Here is a 25,000-nt window from a genome sequence, read left to right as displayed (position 1 = left end):
TCATCACTCCAAAACAATTCGGTATACAAGTTATAATTTTTGAGATATCAGTAGCCTAATTAAAAGAATTCAACACCATATTCAGTCACTTTTACCCCCCACCCCACCACCCAAGTGGTATTTCAGAAAACTAAAATAACACGTTTCTTGATTTTTAATAGAGATCAAAATACCATTTTTCACTTCTGAAACATGTTACGTTTTTTGAGATATACTGTAGAAATTCTCATTTTTAAATTTCACCCCATTTTTAGCTCCCCTTAAGTGGAGTTTATAAAAAAAAATCACTTATGTTTCTTTACATTTAGAGGAGATTCCAAATACCACTTTTTACGTCCAACATTTTACGTTTCTCAGGTATTCTGTAGATATAGTCTTTCAAAAAATTCACCCCAATGTGTCACTTCTGTTTAACCGCCATTAATTGGATTTTCCAAAACCAAAAAAATACATGTTCCTTTATTTTTAAAGGAGATCCCAAACACCAATTTTCAGGTCTGTAATATCTTCAGTTTCTGAGATATAAGTATCCTCATTAAAGGCATTCAACCCCTTTTTTAACCAGTTTTCACCCCTCCTATTGGGATTTTCCGAAAACAAAAAAATTCATGTTTCCTTATTTTTAAAGAAGATTCTAAATACCAATTTTTACATCTGTAAACTTTCATAGTTTTGAGATATAGATACACTCATTTAAAAATTTCACCCCCCTTTTCACCCCCTTAGCGAAGGAATATCCAAAAATCCTCTCTTACCGACCACCTACATCTTAATATGAATGTATCCCCAAAATTTCATTTCTTTATGACCAGTAGTTTTGGCTCGGCGATGATGAATCAGTCAGTCAGTCATTCATTCAGTCAGTCAGTCAGTCAGTCAGGACAAGTTATTTTATATATATACTAGCAAGATACCCGTGCTTCGCTACGGTATTATACTGAAATTTATAATTGAATGCTTATTGTTTTAGATATATAATCCGCCGAAATTCGCGATCAGACTCGTTTTCAGCGAGAATCCGCCGAAATTCGCGATCTGACTCGTTTTCTAATAGATTATGGCAAGTTTCCTCCCATTTTTCAATCTTTCTCTCCAGCAATCGATTTCGTACTTCCCGGGCTAGGTCCAGGTATTCCACCCGGTCAGTTGGGTCCCTAAATCTTTGCCACCTTTTCCTATAAGCATTTTTAATATGGATCAAATCCTTCAGGAGATCCAGCGTGGTGTCGTCTTGGGTGCCTTCGCGGTACTGAACCCACCGCCGGACTGCATTCTTAGTCATTACTCATTACCCGTCCAGGACCCGTTTCCAGCGCGGTCCGCACATTTGATATCGATCCAGAACATTATTATTATTATTATTATTATTATTATTATTATTATTATTATTATTATTATTATTATTATTATATGTTCTGGACTCCACAGCAAGATGCAAGACCGCTACTTGGCGGTAAATTACTCTGCTGCCATTGTCATTGTTGACAATGTGACCAGCACCTTTCTCACGGGTAGCCAAGTGTACGGGATTTCTGGCGATACGAATGACTGACTTCCGTGCATTACTGACCTTATTATAAAGGTGAACAATTTGACGGACAATCTCATTCCTATCGATTATTTCAAATGCGTTTAATTTTTATTTATATGCCAGGAGAATCTACTGTAATCTAAGAACGTTCTCCGAAGGAAAAGATGGCTGTTGAAATTGAACCCAGGAAAGATTTAAAAATGATCGATTTATGATCAGAATAAGTACATCAAAAATCTACAGCCTGTTTCCAGTCATTCGACGGGGTCAGGAATGGAATGAATAAAGCCCCATCTAGCGGCGACAATAGGAATTGTGCCGGTTGCCGAAGCACTCCTCTGGGGCAATGATCGATGAATGACAAATGAAATGAAATAAAATATTGGACAGTGTTGCTGGAATGAATGATGACAGGAAAAACCGGAGTAAACGGAGAAAAACCTGTCCCGCCTCCGTTTTGTCCAGCACGAATGTCACATGGAGTAACTGGGATTTAAACCACGGAACTCAGCTGTGAGAGGAGGGCGCGCTGCCGCCTGAGCAACGGAGGCTCCTTATAAGTACATTATGAACAGTAAAATCAATTGGTCTCACCTCCTTTTACACCTCACCGCCGTTAAATTTATTAACCCCCCCTCCAAAAAATTAAAAGAAGGCGTGTTTCTTTGTGTTTAAAGGAGATTCCAAACACCAATGTTCACATCCATTACCTTCAGTTTTGAGATATAAGTATCCCCATAAAAATAATTCACTTTCCTTCACTTCCTCTCACACTTCTTCAGTTTTTGATTTATGTGTCCTCATGAAAGGAATTCAACTCCTTTTCAATTCCGCCCCCCCAGGATGGGTTCCCCCAAAACGCGTTTTTCTTCGTTTTTAAAGGAGATCCAAATACCTATGGTCACGTCTGTAACAACTTTAATTTTTATTAGATGTATGTGTTCTCAAACAATTAAGTCAATTAATTTTTCAATTCTTTCACCCTGCCCCCTTCATTGGATTTTCCGAGAATACGTGTTTTTTTTACTTTTAAAGCAGATTCCAAATATCAAATTTCATGTCTGTAACACCTTCATTTTTGAGATATCAGTAGCTTAATTAAAAGAATTCAACACCACTTTCAGTCACTTATACCCGCCCCCCTCCACCCAAGTGTTATTTACAAAAACTAAAAATACACGTTTCTTTATTTTTAATAGAGATTAAAAATACCATTTTTTACTTCTGTAATGTGTTGAGTTTTTTGAGATACTGTAGAAATTCTCATTTTAAAATTTCACCCCTTTTTAGTTCCCCTTAAATGGAGTTTCCCAAAACAAATCACCTATGTTTCTTTACATTTACAGGAGATTCCAAATACACACTTTTTATGTCTGTAACATTTTAAGTTTCTCAGATATTCTGTAGATATAGTCTTTCAAAAAAATTCACCCCAATTTGTCACTCCTGTTTAACCGTCATTCATTGGATTTACCAAAAACAAAAAAATACGTGTTTCTTTATTTTTAAAGGAGATCCCATATACAAATTTTCAGTTCTGTAATATCTTCAGTTTCTGAGATGTATGTATCCTAATTAAAGGCATTCAACCCATTATTCACACTTTTACACCCCTCCTATTGGGATTTACAGAAAACAAACAAATACATGTTCCTTTATTTTTAAAGGAGACTCTAAATACCAATTTTTACATCTGTAAAGTTTTAAGATGTAGACACACTCATTTTAAAAATTTACCCCCCCCCCCTTTCACCCCCATTATTTGGATTTTCCAAAAACAAAAATACCAGTTTCTTTATTTTTAAAGAGATCCCAAATACCAATTTTCAGGTCTGTAATATCTTCAGGTTCTGAAATATAAGTAATCTCATTAAAGGCATTCAACCCCTTTTTCACCCTTTTCCACCCTTCCTAATGGGATTTTCCGGAAACAAAAAATACTTGTTTCTTTATTTTTAAAGGAGATTCTAAATACCAATTTTTACATCTATAAACTTTAAAAGTTTTGAGATATAGATACACTCATTTTAAAAATTCACCCCCTTTTCACCACCCAACATTAATTGGATTTTCAAAAAACAATTTACGTGTTTCTTTATTTTTAAAGGAGATCCCAAACACCAATTGTCAGGTCTGTAATATCTTCAGTTTCTGAGATATAAGACTCCTCATTAAAGGCATTCAACCCCTTTTTCACCCCTTTTCACCCCACCTATTGGGATTTTTCAAAAACAAAAAAAATATGTGTTCCTTTATTTTTAATGAAGATTCTAAATACCAATTTTTACATCTGTAAACTTTAAAAGTTTTGAGATATAGATACGCACATTTTGAAATTTCACCCCCCTTTTCACTCCCTTAGCGACGGAATATCAAAAAATCCTCTCTTAGCGAGCACCTACATTTTAATATGAATATATCCCCAAAATTTCATTTCTTTATGTCCAGTAGTTTTGGCTCGGCGATGATGAATCAGTCAGTCAGTCAGTCAGTCAGTCAGTCAGTCAGTCAGTCAGTCAGTCAGTCAGTCAGGACAAGTTATTTTATATATATAGATTTTGACTGGATGAAATTTTTGGTTTCTTTAAGGCATACAGGTAGTGCCAACCAGTCCACACCTTGCTACCCACAGGTAAGATTACATTGATTCACTCAGCAGTTGTCTTCCCTTTAAATACAGTCATCAGCAATGGCTCAGATTTTAAACTGTTATTTTAATCATTCAAAGTAGCCAACATCAGTAATACTAACTTAGCCTTATAACACTTCATGACAAGCACTGAAACTGCAGACAAAGCAAAGGTTTTTAAGTGTACGTGAAGCACAGAAAACTCTTTTAAGGGCTACTGACAGTGGAGAACGAACCCACTATCTTCCGAATGCAAGCTGATAACAATATGACCCAAACCGTAGAACTAGAAGTTACAATCACTGATATTCTGCAAGAAAGAAGTTGATTCTCGGACAAAACTAACTTTACATCAATATGTTTTCAGGCCAACTTTGCTGTATGCGAGTGAAAGCCGGTTGTTGTCAGGATATCTTTTGCAAAAACTAAAAGTAACTGACTTGAAGGTAGCAAGGAGTCTGATACATGCAGAGGGGAGTAATGGTAACACGGTACTCATAATAAGGAGATAAAGGGTATGCTAAGAATTAACTCTATGTGCATATAAACCGGCTTAAGTTGTGGGGTCATGAGAGATGAACTGAGAAGAACAGGCTACCTAGAAGAATAATGGACTCAAGCCTGTAGGGTAAGAGAAATGGAGGGAGACCAAGGCAAAGATGTTTGGACTTTGTTTTTTATTATCTAATGATAAGAGGTGTGAAATTAAATGATGCCACGCAGCTAGGTGCAAGTAGAGAATTGCAGAGGCACATAATTAATTCACAGAGGCTCACAGACTGAACGCTGAAAGGCACAGCAGTCTATAATAAATGTGTAATTTACATATTGTACCCGTATATTTAGTCATTATTATGGTGTATTTAGGGAGTTGCCATGATGGTGGAAATTTTATTGCATCAATGGATCAACCCGAACAGCTGTGTTTGAAGGGAAAGATTTCACCTTGAGGCTTGAACTTGACAAGGCTGCTGGCTCGCTTGTCAGTGAGAAATACCGTAATGTTTGTCATTGGCCGAGACAATACCATGTGATTCTCTGCAGCTGTACTGCGTGTGTCAAGGTTAAATCCACCGGATGTATTTTGGAAATATCTATAAGCCAAGAGTCGAACCAATGGAATATTTGGATCGGCAGAAGAAATTTTATTATTGGATACAAATTAATATCACTATCAGAATTACGAGAACATAAAAGCCATATGAGTGACGTACTTGTTCTCTTCTCTTAATAATACACCTATCTTCTCTTTTCTTCAATATAATTTACTCTCATCATTATCTACTCTGCCAAAAGAACTTGCGGAATTTTGAGAATACGAGCTATATTACTTTCTTCAAGAGAAAGCAAGTACATTTGCTGTGCTATGCACGTTAACCACTATGTGGACTAATCTTATTCAAATATAAGAACTTTCAACAGTTGTATTAAATTTTCAACAGAAATTTCAGTCATCAACTACAAGTGAAATAATTGCAATATTCTGTTAAATAGAAGCTGAAAATAGGGACTGGTGTATGACAAGTATTTTCGCTATAGACGAACAAACCAAATATATCTGGTCTGAGCGAATGTAGTCATATTTCAGTTTCAGAATGTAGAAAAAAATGAAAATCTACAGCCTATTTCCAGTCATTCGACCAGGTCAGGAATGGAATTAATGAAGCCCCCATCTAGCGGTGAGGATAGGAATTGTGCTGGCTGCCGAAACCTGTCGCACTCCTTTGGGGCAATAATAAATGACTGACAGATGAAATGTTAATGGAGGGTGTTGCCGGAATACAAGATGACAGGTAAAACCGGAGTACCTGCAGAAAAACCTGTCCTGCCTCCGCTTTGTCCAACACAAATCCTCACGTACGTCAGTATCCAGCAGTGAGAGGCCGGCGCGTTGCTTCCTGAGCCACGGAGGCTTCTTCAGAATGTCGAATACTAACCAAATTCATGTGTGCCGGATTTACCTGGATCATCGCACTAACATGCTTCAAAGAAGAGGAACCTTATCATTCAACATGGTATACCCTACGAGGGAATTCAACGCCAAGATGTGATGTCATTAAACAATCACGAGACTGCCAGACTTTAACGGGGATACATCATTAGCAGTTTTCCAGCCCAACAGCACATTGAGTTTCATCGCAGCTAATTTAAATACATTTGTATATTATCTCCTTATTTTTCAGCAGAACCTGTAATAATCTTCCTCGCCAAAGTATTTTTATTAGTTTTGTGAAACTTTGAGTATCTTTTCACCTTCAATATATTAATGGTGCTGGTTTAATTTGTACTATGCTTGAATTAGTTCCATTTCTTTTTTTTTTTGCTAGTTGCTTTACGTTGCACCGACACAGACAGCTCTTATGGCGATGATGGGACAGAAAAGGCCTAGCAATGGGAAGGAAGCGGCCGTGGCCTTCCTTAAAGTACAGACCCGGCATCTGCCTGGTGTGAAAATGGGAAACCAAGAAAAACCATCTTCTGCGCTGCCGACAGTGGGGTTCGAACCCACTATCTCCCGGATGCGAGCTCACAGCTGCACGCTCCTAACTGCACGGCCAACTCGCCTGGTAGTTCTGTCTCTTGGGAGTGAGTGGATACCGAGTGATTTTCATCATTTACGGTATTTCTGTGTTTTTGGACTAATAATCAGAAATTAAACTTAAATGACCACTTCGCTAAACTTGAAATTAATGTGTCGTAAATTGTGATTTTCAGACTCATTCTTATTCCGGTGATGTAATTATATATGATCTTCTGACTTGAGTTCCTCTCACAAATGACAGATTTTCATCTTAACACATTTCAGTCAATTAAGGGTTAAATGGATCAATAATTTATGATTTTTAATAATTTTTATTTTATTATTTTTTATGTTCGTACAGGGCAAATTATTGATAAATGTGATTGAGGTTTTAAATTTGGCTATTAGTGAATTAGACTTCTCTTAGGAAGTAAAAGGTGCTCAAGAGTTATGAATCTATTGCTAGATAGTGCGAAGATAGAACAGTGGTGGTGATTACGACATTCACGATGTAATGTAGACATAATGTGATGACTTTATTGAGCACGTGTATGTTGCATGGAAGCAACCAGTGCTATTACTAATAATAATCACTCATAAAGGTACACTCAGTCTATAATAATAATCCCTTACAAAATTGATGCAAATATTGCAATATTGTGTATTTATGCGAGTCGTTTGATCTTCGAAATGTACCACAAGGTTGATGTCCAAAAATAATTCATGTCAATGTCTTTAAAGTGATCCTTTTCTTGTTTCTGATCACTAATCAGTCAGTTTCATGAAATAATTAGAATGTTTAAAAAAATTAAGTCAAGGCCATCTATAAAATTGTGAAATACGCTTTAGAAATAAATCAGGCCTAAATCAATTTAGAACCGACATACGATAAAATTAACAGTAATCTACGTGTACCTTGAGTGTGTATGTGATTGTACGAGTGCTGTAGATAATTATTTCAGTGAATAATTTTGCCATTTGTGATTTAAAATTTTCGGTTGGATTTCTCATGTTTTGCCATGGGAAAATCTCAGTGAATCGTAGAGCAATCATTTCTAGTGTGAAAAGATATCTCTTAATATTCTGAAAGGAATATACATTTTAAGTTAATTTTATTTAAGGAAAGTTAGATAGGAGGTTGAGATGATATTAAGTTCACTGAAGATAGTTAAATCAATGGATTTAATAACATTTTGAAAGCAATTAAATTTGTAAAATCAGTGGATTCATTTTGTGAAAGAGAAGGATGTTGTAATAATTTAAGACTGATGGAGTTGATGAATAATGTCAGGTGAATTTAAATTCAACAGATTTCAATTACTAATGGAAATATAATTAAAATAAATGAGATAATTAACAACAGATTAAATTTAATTAAGGAAAGGACATTATCAACATAAACTGAAGTTAATGAAGTGCTAATTTAAATCAGATAACTTAGTCTGTGATAATGAATTGATAATTTAGAACTTGAGTAATTATTTAATTACAATAATTTGACCCCGATTACAGTCATAAGTGTATTATATGAGAAGAATATTTTACTAGACAATCACCACATGGGTAAATGCTTTTTAGAAGCTACTGATGTTTGATCAAACCAATATGTAAAGATAGAAAATTTTAGTCTAGTTCTGCTTTGTGATTTGACTTGGAATACAATGAGTTAGCCACATTTACTCACCTTATTTAATTGCAATGATAAGTGAAACCTGTGAATATTACAATAACCTAGGAGCATTTGACATTACACCACAAGTGTAAATTTTGTATATAAATCAAATAGAATAGGATTGATTCATTTTATAAGCTCAGGTAAAACTCATATAAGAAAGGCTTAGAATTTGTGGAAACCCACCCATTAATTTAGTTATCATTTTGATAGAACATTAATGTCAGGTTTGTTTCTTTTCCAGTTGTGTTTAAAATTTTCAACGAAGTGAATCCAAAAGAATATCGACTTGAACGCTCCACCACTGGATTCCTCGTGTTAACCGGCTGGGAGCAGGGTAGTCTGGGGGCAGTATGTATGTATGTATGTATGTATGTATGTATGTATGTATGTATGTATGAACACAATAACTTACATCAAATCCTTGTAATCTTCCAACATCCATCATATCATTAGCAGCTTTTGGCACAACTTGCATGACTTGAAGAGCTTGTTTAAGTGATTCAATTTCATTTGTAAGGCAGGCTCGTTCAGTGTACTTGTAAATATCTTTGAGCAGGAGTTGATACTTCATGATGCGTTGCACTGGTTTGATGAGCAGGTCACAGAGTTGCAATTTGTGGCCCAATATCTGACGTAGCTCCTGCAATGACAATAAAATCATTAATAATTTTTGGATTTAATATTATACAGTAGGAAGATTAATAATATTGACTAACTAGGATAATACATTTTTTAAAAATGCACAGTTAAATTAGGCTATCTACGACAGCTGTTGGCGGAGCTGTGGAGGATCAAACCAGCTTTCAGGCTGAATACCAAACACACAGTTTATAAATAGATTAGCAGTTGGCACCTGTAGTTGATGGGTTCTTTTCTGTAAATACAGAAGTAATGCTATCTAGCAAAGATGAACAGCAGCAGAAGAGGCAGAGCACACCTCAACTAATAACAATAGTCCGTTAATGTAATGATATTGTTGAAAAGATTTAGGGACTTGGGATAATGAAGACCATCACATTTTATTTTAGCTCAACGATGTTACTGCATTTGAGGCCGAGGCTTTTGACACCCCGCCTCTCATTTTTAATTTACAGTCATATTTATCTTCTTCCAATCAACAGGGGCTAAATGACCACACAGTTTTTCATTTAAAAAAAAATGACAAAACCATCGCCAGGTACTTCATCAATGATGACTGAATGATATTGTATTTCTTTGTCAGTGATGCCTGCCATTGATGAACTGAGCAACGAAAGAGTACATTCCTGAATATCTCCATTATTAGAACTTGTGCAGTAAAAACATATTATTAAAAGAATGTAAATGGAATAATAATAATAATAATAATAATAATAATAATAATAATAATAATAATAATAATAATAATAATAATAGCATAACAATAGCATAAGGCTATTCACCACTACACATGGGAGGCTAGGGGTACCAGATCCATAATAGACTATATCTTAACAGACTTTGAATTCAGGAAATCTGTTAGGAATGTACAAGTTTTCCGTGGATTTTTCGATGATACAGACCACTATCTGATCTGTAGTGAACTAAGTATCTCTAGGCTTAGGGTAGAGAAAGTGAAATCTGTCTGCAAACGAATAAGGGTAGAAAATCTCCCTGACGAGGAAATTAGACAGAAGTACATGGATATGATCAGTGAGAAGTTTCGAACAGTAGACAGTAAGCAGGTTCAGGATATAGAAAGTGAATGGGTGGCATACAGGGATGCTGTAGTAGAAACAGCAAGGGAACGCCTAGGAACAACTGTGTGTAAAGATGGGAAAAGGCGAACATCTTGGTGGAATGATGAAGTGAGAGCAGCCTGTAAACGTAAAAAGAAGGCTTATCAGAAATGGCTCCAACAAGGGCCGAGGCAGACAGGGATTTGTACGTAGATGAAAGAAACAGAGCGAAACAAATAGTTGTTGAATCCAAAAAGAAGTCATGGGAAGATTTTGGTAATAACCTGGAAAGGCTAGGTCAAGCAGCAGGGAAACCTTTCTGGACAGTAATAAAGAATCTTAGGAAGGGAGGGAAAAAGGAAATGAACAGTGTTTTGAGTAATTCAGGTGAACTCATAATAGATTCCAGGGAATCACTGGAGAAGTGGAGGGAATATTTTGAACATCTTCTCAATGTAAAAGGAAATCATCATGGTGGTGTTGCAAACAGCCAAGCTCATGGGGAGGAGGAAAATGATGGTGGTGAAATTATGCTTGAGGAAGTGGAAAGGATGGCCAATAAAATCCATTGTCATAAGGCAGCACGAATAGATGAAATTAGACCTGAAATGTTGAAATATAGTGCGAAGGCAGGGATGAAATGGCTTCATAGAGTAGTAAAGTTAGCGTGGAGTGTTGGTAAGGTACCTTCAGATTGGACAAAAGCAGTAATCGCACCTATCTATAAGCAACGGAACAGGAAGGATTGCAACAACTATCGAGGTATCTCATTGATTAGTATACCAGGCAAAGTATTCACTGGCATCTTGGAAGGGAGGGTGCGATCAGTCGTTGAGAGGAAGTTGGATGAAAACCAGTGTGGTTTCAGACCACAGAGAGGCTGTCAGGATCAGATTTTTAGTATGCGCCAGGTAATTGAAAAATGCTACAAGAGGAATAGGCAGTTGTGTTTATGTTTCGTAGATCTAGAGAAAGCATATGACAGGGTACCGAGGGAAAAGATGTTTGCCATACTGGGGGACTATGGAATTAAAGGTAGATTATTAAAATCAATCAAAGGCATTTATGTTGACAATTGGGCTTCAGTGAGAATTGATGGTAGAATGAGTTCTTGGTTCAGGGTACGTACAGGGGTGAGACAAGGCTGTAAAATTTCACTTTTGCTGTTCGTAGTTTACATGGATCATCTGCTGAAAGGTATAAAATGGCAGAGAGGGATTCAGTTAGGTGGAAATGTAGTAAGCAGTTTGGCCTATGCTGACGACTTGGTCTTAATGGCAGATTGTGCCGAAAGCCTGCAGTCTGATATCTTGGAACTTGAAAATAGGTGCAATGAGTACGGTATGAAAATTAGCCTCTCGAAGACTAAATTGATGTCAGAACAGAACTGAATGTCGGATTGGTGGCTACAAAGCTAGAACAGGTCGATAATTTCAAGTATTTAGGTTGTGTGTTCTACTAGGATGGTAATATAGTAAGTGAGATTGAATCAAGGTGTAGTAAAGCTAGTGCACTGAGCTCGCAGTTGCGATCAACAGTATTCTGTAAGAAGGAAGTCAGCTCCCAGACAAAACTCTCTTTACATCGGTCTGTTTTCAGACCAACTTTGCTTTACGGGATCGAAAGCTGGATGGACTCAGGATATCTTATTCATAAGTTAGAAGTAACAGACATGAAAGTAGCAAGAATGATTGCTGGTACAAACAGGTGGGAACAATGGCAGGAGGGTACTTGGAATGAGGAGATAAAGGCTAATTTAGGAATGAACTCTGTGGATAAAGCTGTATGCATAAACCGGCTTCGGTGGTGGGGTCATGTGAGGCGAATGGAGGAGGATAGGTTACCTAGGAGAATAAGGGACTCTGCAATGGAGGGTAAGAGAAATAGAGGGAGACCAAGACGACGATGGTTAGACTCGGTTTCTAACTATTTAAACTATTTAACTAAATGAGGATGTTGTGGCCTCATTTAGTTCTATACCTCTTATCTTTAAATCAAATTTACTAAACTTCGCCACAATCCTCGATTCTCAGAGACTATAACGTAAAAACATCATAACCCATTGACGCCGACCTTCATATGACCTATAGACCACGTTTCTTTCATATGCTGCCAACCTCCACTTGTGGTATAGACCCCTGTAGGCCTAATTTCCTTTTATTCTAGCTTGTAAAGTTTTAAAGCTGTCAAGATGGAAATGGCTTATCTTTGAAGGTGAAGATCTCTGACGTCCTTGTATGTATATGAATCAGCCCAAATTGTGTTTCTTTCCTAATGTTTCCTTATGTAGACTGATAGTACTAATCACCACCTCTTCACTGATATGAATGTTCACATCATCTGGTGAGAATTCATACAATTCTTTCAATGTCTTGTAATCTCTTACGACTTGCTATCACTCTGAAATATAATGGTGCAGTTTGAATGAAAGCAAAATGCAAAGCAAAGCAAAGTCACCTCTGTACAGGCCATGAAGGCCCTTGGAGAAGTGGAAGGTAAAGGCTTCCACCATTGTTAACCTCGGCACGTAATGGGGTAGAGTGGTTAGCTTTACGTCCGGCCACCTTTGCCCCCAGGAATTAACCTGGTACTCATTTTTGGTGTAGGCTGACTGAACCTCAGGGCCATATGCACCTCCGGAAGTGGACATCTCGTTTCTTAAATTTTACGACTTCCTGATGGGGATTTGAACCCACGTCCTTCCGGGCGGACCGAGCAAGTTTGAATGAAAGAGAAGTAATTAATTAAGTTTTAATGCATCAGACGATAAAAACACTACACCAGACTGAACTGAGCAAAGCGAGAGCGGACGCGTAAGATGACGAATGGGGGGTATGGTGCGCACAGCCAAGTAATGGACAAGAAAACAGAGTATACGCCCTCTTTCTCATGAAATAATCATCCCATTAACCTGGGATTTGTGCTAAATGAAGCATCAAACTATTGTTCCCGGTTCTTCTGCTCAAAGTTCTCGAGCCAATTATTACCCTAGTTTTCATAGCATTGTGAAACAACCCAGCCAAATACAAGAACATCTCTTTCATTCCACACAAAATGTGTAAGGTCTCTTCTCGATTACTACACTATAAGGTAAATATAAAGCTAATGAATGTAAACTACATTGTTCTAAGTCTCTGCTGTAAACATCTGAAAATGTCCAGCTCCACAGCTAAATGGTTAGCATGCTGGCCTTTGGTCACAGGGGCCCTGGGTTCGATTCCTGGCAGCGTCAGAAATTTTAACCTTCATTGGTTAATTTCGCTGGCATAGGGGCTGGGTGTACGTGTCATCATCACTTCACCCTCATCACGACGCGCAGGTCGCCTATGGGTTTCAAATCAAAAGACCTGCACCTGGCGAGCCGAACATGTCCTCGGACACTCCTGGCATTAGAAGCCATACGCCATTTCATTTCATTTCATCTGTTCTGAGCTAAACTGTAGTAACAGTCTTCACATCTGAACCTCCGTAAGTGGCACTCAAATGTTCCCCATTGCTGAGGGTCTAATTAATCATTTGTAAGTAAACCATTTATACAAAATTCAGTGTTATATGCATTCATTTTCATTAAATGCAGTTTATCTGCACGTAAGAAAGTTAAAATAATGTTGCGACGTATGCATTTCCTCTAATCATAACACATGTGAGTTAAAAATGCAATGCATTAGAGTAGACATTGTTGGCGGTGGTACTTTAGCTGCAGATGTTGGAGGTTTGCAGTGGTGTAGCGAAAATCATGTAAATTGACCACGAGGTATAAAGCTAAAGTAAAGAGATTATGTGACATGATTTTGGGACATAGGACATGCTTCCATTTTAACTGTAAGCAAGTTATGAAAATGAGACACATTAAAATGATTCTGAGAGCTGACATTTGCCATATTCAGTTATCAAAACTGTGGTTCTATCAGTAGAAATTTATTGTAAATTGCTGTCAGTCAGCCATGAACAATGGAAAAAAAGAAAAATTATATGCTGGTGAGAAAGTAAACTAAATGTGAATTGCATGCAGCCTACACAAAAAGACAGTACCGGTACTACCTCCTGCAAGTCTGGCTCTGACAACAGGTTAGAATTAACATGGAATGATGTAGAATATGCCTGGAAATACATCAAAACAGGAAAATCAGCAGGGGCTGATGAAATTAATGGAGAAATGATCAAGGCAATGGGCATTTCTGGAAAACATTGAATCTACAGACTCTTCCGTAAGATCTGGAAAGAAGGGGACATACCAGTCGATTGGAAAACAGGCATCATAATTCCAATCTTCAAGAAAGGAGACAGAAAGAAATGTTCCAACTATAGAGGCATCACTTTAACATCTCAAGTTGGTAAACTTTATGAAAGAATTATAGAGCGTAAAATCAGACCCCTTATTGAAGAGAACTTCTTCGAAGAACAGTATGGATTCAGGAAGGGGAGATCAACAATTGATTTAATCTTTACAGTCCGTCAGTTAATGGAAAAATACTATGAACACAACCGAGATTTGTGGTTAACCTTTCTGGATATCAAGAAAGCATTTGATGCAGTGAATAGAGAGAAGGTGTGGGAAGCACTGAGGAAAATTGGAATACAGGATGACATGATACACCGGATCAAGAATTTGTATGAAGATACCCGAAGTAAAGTCAAAACACCTGTAGGAATGACTGAAACCTTTGATATAAAATCTGGGTTAAGACAGGGTGGTGTTCTGTCTCCTCTTCTTTTCATCACTGTGATGAACGAGATTCAGAGAAAAGTTCACCAAACCATTGGAGATAAGAAAATGAAAGTTATACTGTTCGCGGATGATATATGCTTGTGGGGAGACTCTAAAGAAGATCTTCAAGGACAAATAAACTCCTGGGCAGAATCTGCTAAAGAATATGGACTCATCTTCAGCCAAGAGAAAAGTGAGGTTATGGTCATGAAGAGATACGGGCAACCAAAGGGACACATTGAAATGGAGGGGAAACAGCTACAGATGAACCATCAATTCAAATATCTTGGAAGTGTTATCTCTGATACTGGTTCTATAGATAAGGAAATTTCTCACGGAATTCAGGCAGGTAGCAACTTTTACAAAATAGTTAAAGACATAATATGGAAAAAGAAAATCCCAACAAAATGTAACAGAGTCATACATGAAACTTATTACGTACCAATCCTGACCTATGGTTGCGAAACATGGACCATGCGAAACAAAGATGTTAGTAGAATCCAGGCAGCAGAAATGAAATTTGTCCATAGCATGATCGGCAAAACACGGAGGGACAGAGTCCGTAATGAGGAAATCCGCAAGCAGGCTCAAGTTGTAAGACTGCAGGACAAAATAACAGTGCAGCGACTGAGATGGTATGGACATATGCGACGCATGGGTGATAACAGATTAACAAAAAAAATGTACGATCTAAAACTTTAAGACAAAAGACCAAGAGGGTGACCAAGACTCAGGTACAAGGACATGGTGAAGATTGACATTCAACAGAGAGGACATACTTTGGAAAGCACTGAAGAAGGAGAGAAGTTCAGGGACCGCAACTGGTGGAGAAGCCTCGTTTGCCGACCCATCGCTTAAGATGGGAAAGTAAAATTTATATAAGAAATAGCTGGAGATTTAGGAATTTCTTATATTGTATCTCACTTTGCACAGTCATTGGTGAAAGAAATTGTATTTTTGACTAATTTTTGAAAATTGGGTGCAAAATCAACAATGTTGATTAATAATGTTGAAAACCTGATATAATATAATAAGTACAAATTATGCTGTTAACTTATATCTCTAAAATAATCTGTTTTAAATCTTATTCCTGTAAATAGAGAAAATTATTTTAATAATTATTTAACAATATATAAACCAGATTTATAAGTAATTCTTAGTTATATGTAAAATCTGCTATTTATATCTTCAGATTCAACTGTATTAGTTTACTGATTTAAGGAAATGATTTTAATCTGTTTCCTTTATTTTAGTATATCTAATAACTCTAAAAATGAACTGAACACTGGTGTAGACTTTCTTGCATTTAGTTTAATGAAGACAAATACTGCTTGACATGTTAAGCCCATCATCCCATAAGTTAAAAGTAAAGGCTTCTAAATATATTTTATATACAAATAAGTAGCGTTTCAAAAATGTTGCAAACTTTGGACTCGAAAGACTTGGCAGCAAGGAGACAAGTTCTTCAAGTGGTATGTTCAAGCTGTGGAGAGATGGCATGTAATGATATAAGAAGACTAATTAGTTCAGTTTTAAAAAGTAGGAAAGATCATAATACAAAGATAAAGTAGGAATTCAACATGATAAACTGCAGCAAATATTCATTTACAGGAAGATGAATTAGGGATTGGAATAATTTACTAAGAGAAATGTCCAAATAAATTACCAACTTCTTTGAAATCATTTAAGAAAAGACTACGTAAACAACTGACAGGGAATCTGCCACTTGGGCAACAGCTCTCAATGCAGATCAGTAGTGACTGATTGCCTGAAAAACTCAGCACAGCAAACAGTAAAGTGGCAATTCAACAACTAAAAGTTTAAACCTCCTCATCAAAATCAGGTGTAGTGAAGTAAGTAGGGATCCTTGGCCAGAAACAGTTGTCGTAAATTAACTTCTAGTAACACCATTCTTTGAAAATACCATCTTTTGTCAATCTCACAGCAAAACATCATCATATTATTACAATGCACAAAAACATTTTTACAAGAATTAAGAGGAGCAAGCCAATTGAATTCACATCGAGATCTATTATTTTAACGTAATCAATAGAGCTCAGAAGTTGAAGACCTATAAATTGCCTAAAAAAGAACTATAAAAAGACCTAAAAACTGGCAAAAAGGGCATAAAAATGTGATCCAAATTCATTCATAATTTTAGTTTTAATTTAATGAAGGAACATAATGTTAAAAAATGCAAAAATTTGGTGGTATGCAACATACAGTACATACATAATCATTATAGACTTATGTCTCTCAGCAACATACTGTGCAAAAATATATGAAATATATTTCTTCTTTCAGACATTATGTATTTTTAGATTAACATAATTTTAAAACAGGAATTCAGTGTTTGTTAAAAATGTACTTGCAGAATTTAGAATAAATTCAGCAAACCCACTATGGACATTCTGGAGAAAGAAATTGATATGAGTATAACTGGAATCATATTTGGCTTAGCCACATTAGGGTTATAGAAATTGGAATCCAGAAACCTTACATTAGTTGGCTTTGCAGTATATCATAATAGTCATCTCCAGGTTCTTAGGTGTAAAGGATCGTTGGTTTTCAGACAGCACATTGCGAAACATGAAGAAACTCCTCTCCACATCAATGGATGTTAAGGGTTCATACTTGAATCAACTGAGATCTTTCTCTTCAAAAACACTCACATCAAAATGTTCTTTCAATATGTCACTTATCTTGCACATAATTTGACACCCCTGGATTTTTCAAGCACTAGTTTCATTTTATCATTTTATTTCCTCTTTTTTCAGATATGGTTCAAATATATGTATTTACTAGAGAAAGGATGTTAAAGAGGTGATGGATGAACTAATGATGATTCGAATTGAGAATGAGCAGTAAAAATGTAGTAAAAATAAGGTGAAGTTTCAAAAAAAGCTGTTAAGACCTAAAAAAGGACCAATAAGCCAAAAAATGCAAAAAGGACAAATAAAACACAGCATTTTATGGCCTACAATGACTCAGAATGAACATATTTTATGTTGGGCCTCGTTCTTGGACACTCAAGAAAAAAAGAATTTTACCAGGATTTGTCCTCAACTTCCGAATAATAATAATAATAATAATAATAATAATAATAATAATAATAATAATAATAATAATAATAATAATAATAATAACAATAACAACAACAACACTGTTGCAAACATTTCATTACTAGTAATTCTTTCTAAGAAACACTATCTGTGTCCAAAACTGTAAGTTTGAATCCCAGCACAGTTGGTCAAAATTGAAACACGTTTTAAAGTACAAGACCCATGTTGACTTAAAGTACATTCCTTTAAAATAATCCTCCTGCTTAAGAGAGAAAATATCATACCCAATGGCCTAAAACTGTAGCAAAAAGTTATTGGCTGTTAAATGATTTTTCCATATTAAACTCATTAAGTGTGGTATTTAGTAAAGGTTTAGATATAATGAAAATGACAGTATGAGAATTTTGGGGTACAGGTGCTGCCCTGCCTAACAAATCTTTATGTGCTGTCATACATTAATATAATTATCCACCAAATAATAGAGCATGTCTCTCAGACATTGCCATAAAACATGCCTATTAACATCAAATGCTCAGCTTGCAAGACTTCTGAACACAGTCCACCAAGAATTGCAAGTAACCTGGGCCCAAGGCTCAGGAGCCCAAAGAGTTATACTGCTGGATCAACCCCTAACACACATACTTTTCTTTCTATTGTTCTAACTCCTTGAACTTCTCAGTTAATAATTTCTTTTCCTTCAAATGATCAATACTGATCCTTTTATGTAACTCCTGGTGCCTTGCACTGCATGCTGAACTATCTGCACTTTGTAGCAAGCAACATTCACACTTTTACAAGCAAAAAACAATTTTGGAGGCATATTTCTCAAAACTACTTGGGGCTAATATAATATCTTATAATTTAATACAATTAGCTCTTTCCATTGAGGTTTTCAAATAGCTACAATATCAATAAAATTAAGTCATAAATAGGAAGGTAAAAATGTAAATGAGTAAAAAATGGGATTAAACAATTACATGACTTAGGTTTTCAAACCATTCTACAACACTAGTGAAAACTTACCTCAAAATACGTATCTATGTGTTCGGAAACTATGTACTCTGAGACGGGTTTGTTCTGACAATACACAACATACATATGCAACTTCCTTTCATACTTCTTGAACAAGTAACCAAGCTCCTGCGGATGTGCTAGACACCTCTCCAAAGCTTTCAGGAAAGAACTGAAAAACAGATATCCATGTAATAATTAAAATAGAATAAAACTAATTTAACAGTTAAGTAGATACAGTATAGAGTCCATTGTGTATAGTTAGTCAAGTCAGTCATTCATATAAGGCAGTTAGTGCCTAGCCATCTCCCTATGCAGGAACATGTTAAATGTTACTTAAACCTTCTCATTCTGTCAAACAACAAAATATATTTTTTGTCTGTGCATTGCTCAGAATTTAAAAAGAATGCTACTTCTGTATCGGTCGTATATGAAGTGCGCAGATATGTGACTAAATATTGTAAATGAAGGTCTTCAAGAAGAAACAAAGTGCAACCACTTTCTGAACGGTCATGAAAAATCCACAATTGTGTTAAATATGAGCTGCTCCTTGTGAAGCAGAAATCAGTCCATCTCGTATATCACACAAAGTATCTTTCTTTGATATATTATCAACCTGCAAATTGGTGACATGAAGAATATTTCAAGGGCCAGTACTTGGACCGTTATGTTTATTTGTAGGAACAACATATCTGTTGTATTAGTAAACTGCTTCTCTTATAAACCTATTTACACTTCACTTCTAATGAAGCACATTTCTTGAATAGAACTTTTCAATCAAGATCCCTCTGTGAATGGCTGAATGAAGCATGATTCTTAACATTCAATCAAATTTATCCAAGCCTTGACTTACAACCATGCGTTACACTAAACTCATGAACACTGTGAAGTTGCTCCTACCTGCACAAATATAGGATATGGATATTCCCAGAGAGCAACATGTAAGACTGTTGCAATGTTCCATCCTAACCCTGTGTTATAAATGATGCTTGAAAGTAAGATATTAAAGTGTAAAAGGATTTTAACTTTTATATTTGTGGCCATCAGCCCTAAGATAATGATGAATGACTGACTCATTATATGGCTTGGCAAAAAGATATCTTCCACATTCCTAGGGTGAATCATCTTCATTTCTTACCGCTTTTCCCACACGTGTGGGGTCGCGGGTGCGAACTGCGTCGACATGTAGATTTGGTCCTCTTTTACGGCTGGATGCCCATTCTGTCGCCAACCCTATATGGAGGGATGTAATCACTATCGCATGTTTCTGTAGTATTTGGTAGTGGAGTGTGTCGTGTGAATATGAAGAGAACAGTGTTGGGACGGACACAAACACCCAGTCCCCGAGCCAGATGAATTAATCAGAAGCGATTAAAATCTCTGACCCGGCCGGGAATCGAACCCGGGACCCTCTGAACCAAAGGCCAGTATGCTGACCATTCAGCCAACGAGTCGGACCATTCCTAGGGGGAATACAACCCAGGTATTAACAAAATCATTTTCTGCAGACCAACGCATGCATTCAGAATCTTACTAATGGAATAAAAGAGATTTGTAATTAATAATAATATTTGAAAACTATATTTACAAAATTTGTTATAGAGTTTTATGAGTCATGACTCATGGCATAAAATCACCATCATCATAATCATCATCATCATCATCATCATCTCCTCTTGTCCATTTCATTCCAGGTTGGGGCTAACATGATTCCTCTCCTCTTTTCTTGGTTATTCCACCACTCCTCATTCACTACTGTCCCTCAGTCCTCGTTGAGTTTTCACTAAATCTATCCATCTTGTTTTTTGTTTTCATCAACCTCTCTTTTTTTTTTTGTTCCAAGTAGCCTACGCAGTGGCCTCCATGGTATGCACTAGCCATGCGTCTTGGTGAGTGTGCTATTTACCAACTGATGAGCCCAATTCAGCACACTGGAGCAAAACGCTGGCAACCAGGAATGAGTTAGCTGGAAAATTTATAATGTCCAATAACGGACCATTTATATTGGTATAACATACCACATAGTCAAGCAGCTCGTCTCCTTGGCTTCCCAGTCCAAACTTTGCAACATTTTCGTAATGCTCCTCTTTTAAAAATGTATCAGATGTAAGGCTTTTCAGGCGTTTGTTCTATTAACCAGCGTTTCGTCTTAGGTCTGACACTAGACTCATCAGAGTGGGATGTGTCAGACTCTACACACTGACGCTGGGGTGTATGCAGGTGAACTTATCAGAAGCCCTTATAAGAGGCACAGTCTGATAACTGCATACGGGAGATAAATCTCCACAATGGAACCATTGCCCGCCTAGCAATTCCGATGGGAATTTAGAATTTTCCATACGCTCCTCTTTTGTCTGAAATCACCCAGAACAAATCGAGCTGCTTTCTTTGAATTTTGTCCAGTTCTTGAATCAAGTAATCCTGGTGAGGGTCCCATACACTGGAACCATACTCTAGTTGGGGTCTTACCAGAGACTTGTATGCCCTCTCCTTTACATGCTTGCTACAATCCCTAAATACCCTCATAACCATGTGCAAAGATTTGTACCCTTTATTTACAATCATGTTTATGTGATTACCCCAATGAAGATCTTCCCTTATATTAACACCTAGGTACTTACAATGATCCCAAAAAGTAACTTTCACCCATCAACGCAGTAATTAAAACTGAGAGGACTTTTCCTATTTGTGAAACTCACAACCTGACTTTTAACCCCGTTTATCAACATACCATTGCCTGCTGTCCAGCTCACAACATTATCGTGTTCATTTTGCAGTTGCTCACAATCTTGTAACTTATTTATTTCTCTGCACAGAATAACATGATCTGCAAAAAGCCTTATCACTGATTCCACTTCTTTACACACATCATTGATATATATATATATATAAGAAAATATAAAGGTCCAATAATACTACCTTGAGGAATTCCTTCTTAATTATTACAGGGTCAGATAAAGCTTTGCCTACTCTAAATTCTCTGAGATCTATTTTCTAGAAATATAGCCAACCTTTGTCAAGTCCAATTGCACTCATTTTTGCCAGGAGTCTCCTATGATCTACCCTATCAAATGCCTTAGATAGGTCAATCGCGATACAGTCCATGTGACCTCCAGAATCCAGAATATCTGCTGTATCTTGCTGGAATCCTACAAGTTGAGCTTCAGTGAAATAACCTTTCCTAAACCTGAACTGCCTTCTATCGAACCAGTTACTAATTTTGCAAACATGTCTAATAAAATCAGAAAGAATGCCTTCCCTAAGCTTACATGCAACGCGTGTCAAACTTACTGGCCTGTAATTTTCGGCTTTATGTCTACCACCCTTTCCTATATACACAGGGGCTACTATAGCAACTTTCCATTCATTTGGTATAGCTCCTTGATGCAAACAATAATCAAATAAGTACTTCATATATGGTACTACATTCTAACCCATTGTCTTTAGTATTTCCCCAGAAATCTTATAAATTCCAGCTGCCTTTCTAGTTTTCAATTTTAGTGTCTTATTGTAAATGCCGTTGTAACTAAAATTTAACATGAATTGTTTGGAGTTTAATTCTTAATTAGATCGATAGTTTTTAAATTTATTAATCAAAATTAGTTTTGCCACATTGAAGAACCTAATAGTTATAAATTAACTGGGTCAAAGCTGAAAAGAGATGGGTTCAGATATTAAAAAATGCAGCAATCTATGTCATATTCATCCAACAGACTCCCCTCACTATCCTACTGAGTACCAAAAAAAAAAAAAAGTAGATAACTAAGATGATTCATGAAAAAGTAATATTAAGTACTTACTCCCTATGCCACTCGTAGATAGCTTCGATGTTGCCAAATACCATTTTGTCTTTGCCTGCCCGAAGGTCTTCTGGCATAGGAACTTCACAACTTGGATTTCTCATAAGTTGCATATAGCCTTCCGTTACACACTGCAGGTCTTTCACATAGTCCCTCTCGGTTTCTACCAACTCTCGGATCACATATTCTCGTTTGTGAAGTGCAGATGCTGCTGCGTCCAGAGGTTTGGCTATAGGTTCACTTGCTACACCGCTTGCATTCTCCCCCTCCCCCCGGCCTGCAACACTACCTTCATCTACAGCTGGCAAACCGTTCGTGTCCTCTTCACTTCCAGCGTTCACACTCACTTCACCATCCGACGACAGCTTTGAATCTCGATTTAATAAGCTGTTGCGTTCTTGATTTTCTGTATGCTGCTCCTGAAGTGGACACAAATCAGAGATGTTAGGTTTCCTTACTATATCAATTTACATTTAAACAACACAAACAAAGCTATGAAATTTACAATAACGACTATACCATATGTTACCAATGAAATAACATCTCAATAGAATGAACAAATGTTTAAGTAACCCACAAGGTAATTTTTTAATTTTAAAAATATCAGTGCATAAATTTACGTCATATGATCTCAACCTGTGCAGTAAATTAGTAGAAACTTCAAAGATAAAACAGAAATACAAAGTCACCAGGAATGTCTTATTTCCTCAAAACATTTCCAGAAAAATAATAAACTGTAGAATTCCATGTATTAAGAATAAGTAACAACCATTTTTATCCTCATCAGAATAATGAGCCAAGTTGTTATCAACTCTCCAATGCTCCAGGAAAAGGTCCATACATTACAGGGCACAGTTCACATATGTTCGGTCTCACTATTTAATAGTATAGTACGTCCTCAATAGGCGACTGCAGTTAAGAACTGGAAGATTACTGAATTTCCAATTTTGTAATTCTGAAATAATGTGTGAATGCCAATAGCGGAGCAATTTTATGGCAGAGGAAAGGAAGAAGTAGCAGAGTTGCATATGATGAGTGATAGCCAAAAGTCAAGATGATAAAATGAGAAATAAATAAATCAGGGCTATTAATTTGAAGCAGTAAAGTAAGATTCCCAGTTTAATTGTATCAAGATTGTTAAAGGGAAATTTAAGCTCAGAATATGCAGTTTTAAATATATATGTAAAAAGAGTTCAGAAATCTTGTGCTCTTAATATATAACCCAAAATAGAAACTGTCATACAGAAAAGTTGAGATGACTGAACTGAAATTCGGTATGAAACTTAACCGTATTTTATATTAAAATTAAGTTTTTATTTTATGTTTATAGGGTTAAAACATATGCTTCTTTGAAAAAACTGACTTGCAGTTTACAGAAATCATCACAGAATACAGAAAAAGATCGTACTATGATAGAAAGGAAGAGCAACTTCTATAGGACAAAAAAAAAAAAAAAAATAATAATAAAGAAACAAACATTTCAACTTTACAACATTACATCTTCATGTCCTTCCGAAGTAGGTCAACTGTGCAAACTGAAATTGAATTTACGTTTATAGGTACACAATTGAACTGATGTAGGCATGACAAAATGTCCCTTAAGAAAATGACTATTTCTTGTCATAACTGAACCATTATCAATGAACTGCACTTACTATGTACAGTTTGCCAACACGCTATCACTAGACTGCTACTCAGTCCACAGTGATCTACTTGTACTTCATCATGTTGTATTCCTTCTTGTTTAAGAGAAGTAATAAGTCATAATTCACAATGATAGATTTGTTTAGTACCTGAATTAAACCTAAGAATTAATAATCTAATATGTGTTTATTGTCCCTCGATTTAAAAATGACCAGGGTGCTTGCCTCTTATCTCGAGGCCCTGGGTTCGATTCCCAGCCAGTACAAGGACTTCAATTCTAGACTGAAGGCTGGCTGGAAAAGGGCTCACTCAGCTTCACGAGACCAACTAAAGAGTGGTATGAGAGGCAGAGAATCCAGTCACTAAAGTCAAGCAATACAGCAAGATGTCAGCAGGCTGACCACATGACACGCCACATGGCTGGGCAGCAGTTGTCTCGAGTCTTGGCAGACAGAAGCCCTTAATGAACTGTGTGTGCCATTCTTGTAAATGGGTTCAGAGAAACTCAAATGTTGGAAGTGAATCTTAAAGAAGTACTTTAATATGCAAGTAAGATTACTGACAAGGAAATGATAAATTTGATTAATCTTAAGTGCCCGTTAAACATGTCATGTTTTATTTTCACAACCTCAGCTGCAAGAGTTGAGCATCTGACTGTTTCCACTATACAGGTAAATCCTGTGGAGTGTGCATCGAATTTCCAGTAAAATAAAGTGTACTTT

At 36.5% G+C, this 25,000-nt stretch overlaps 1 protein-coding gene across 1 annotated transcript in view; it reads right to left on the bottom strand.

The window, feature by feature from the left end:
* Positions 1 to 25,000, bottom strand: part of trio (trio Rho guanine nucleotide exchange factor) — a 1,596,874-nt gene that overhangs the window by 75,928 nt on the left and 1,495,946 nt on the right. Inside the window, exons 37-39 of the mRNA XM_067140202.2 lie at positions 22,635 to 23,053; positions 18,847 to 19,006; positions 8,769 to 8,996 (exon numbers count right to left, since the gene is read on the bottom strand). Of these exons, the coding sequence (XP_066996303.2) occupies positions 8,769 to 8,996; positions 18,847 to 19,006; positions 22,635 to 23,053 (807 nt within the window). The remainder of the gene's footprint in view (positions 1 to 8,768; positions 8,997 to 18,846; positions 19,007 to 22,634; positions 23,054 to 25,000) is intronic.

The sequence above is a fragment of the Anabrus simplex genome, chromosome 2 (genome assembly GCF_040414725.1).
Source record: "Anabrus simplex isolate iqAnaSimp1 chromosome 2, ASM4041472v1, whole genome shotgun sequence".
Lineage (NCBI taxonomy): Eukaryota > Metazoa > Arthropoda > Insecta > Orthoptera > Tettigoniidae > Anabrus > Anabrus simplex.
This window is presented reverse-complemented; position numbering and strand designations above follow the sequence as displayed.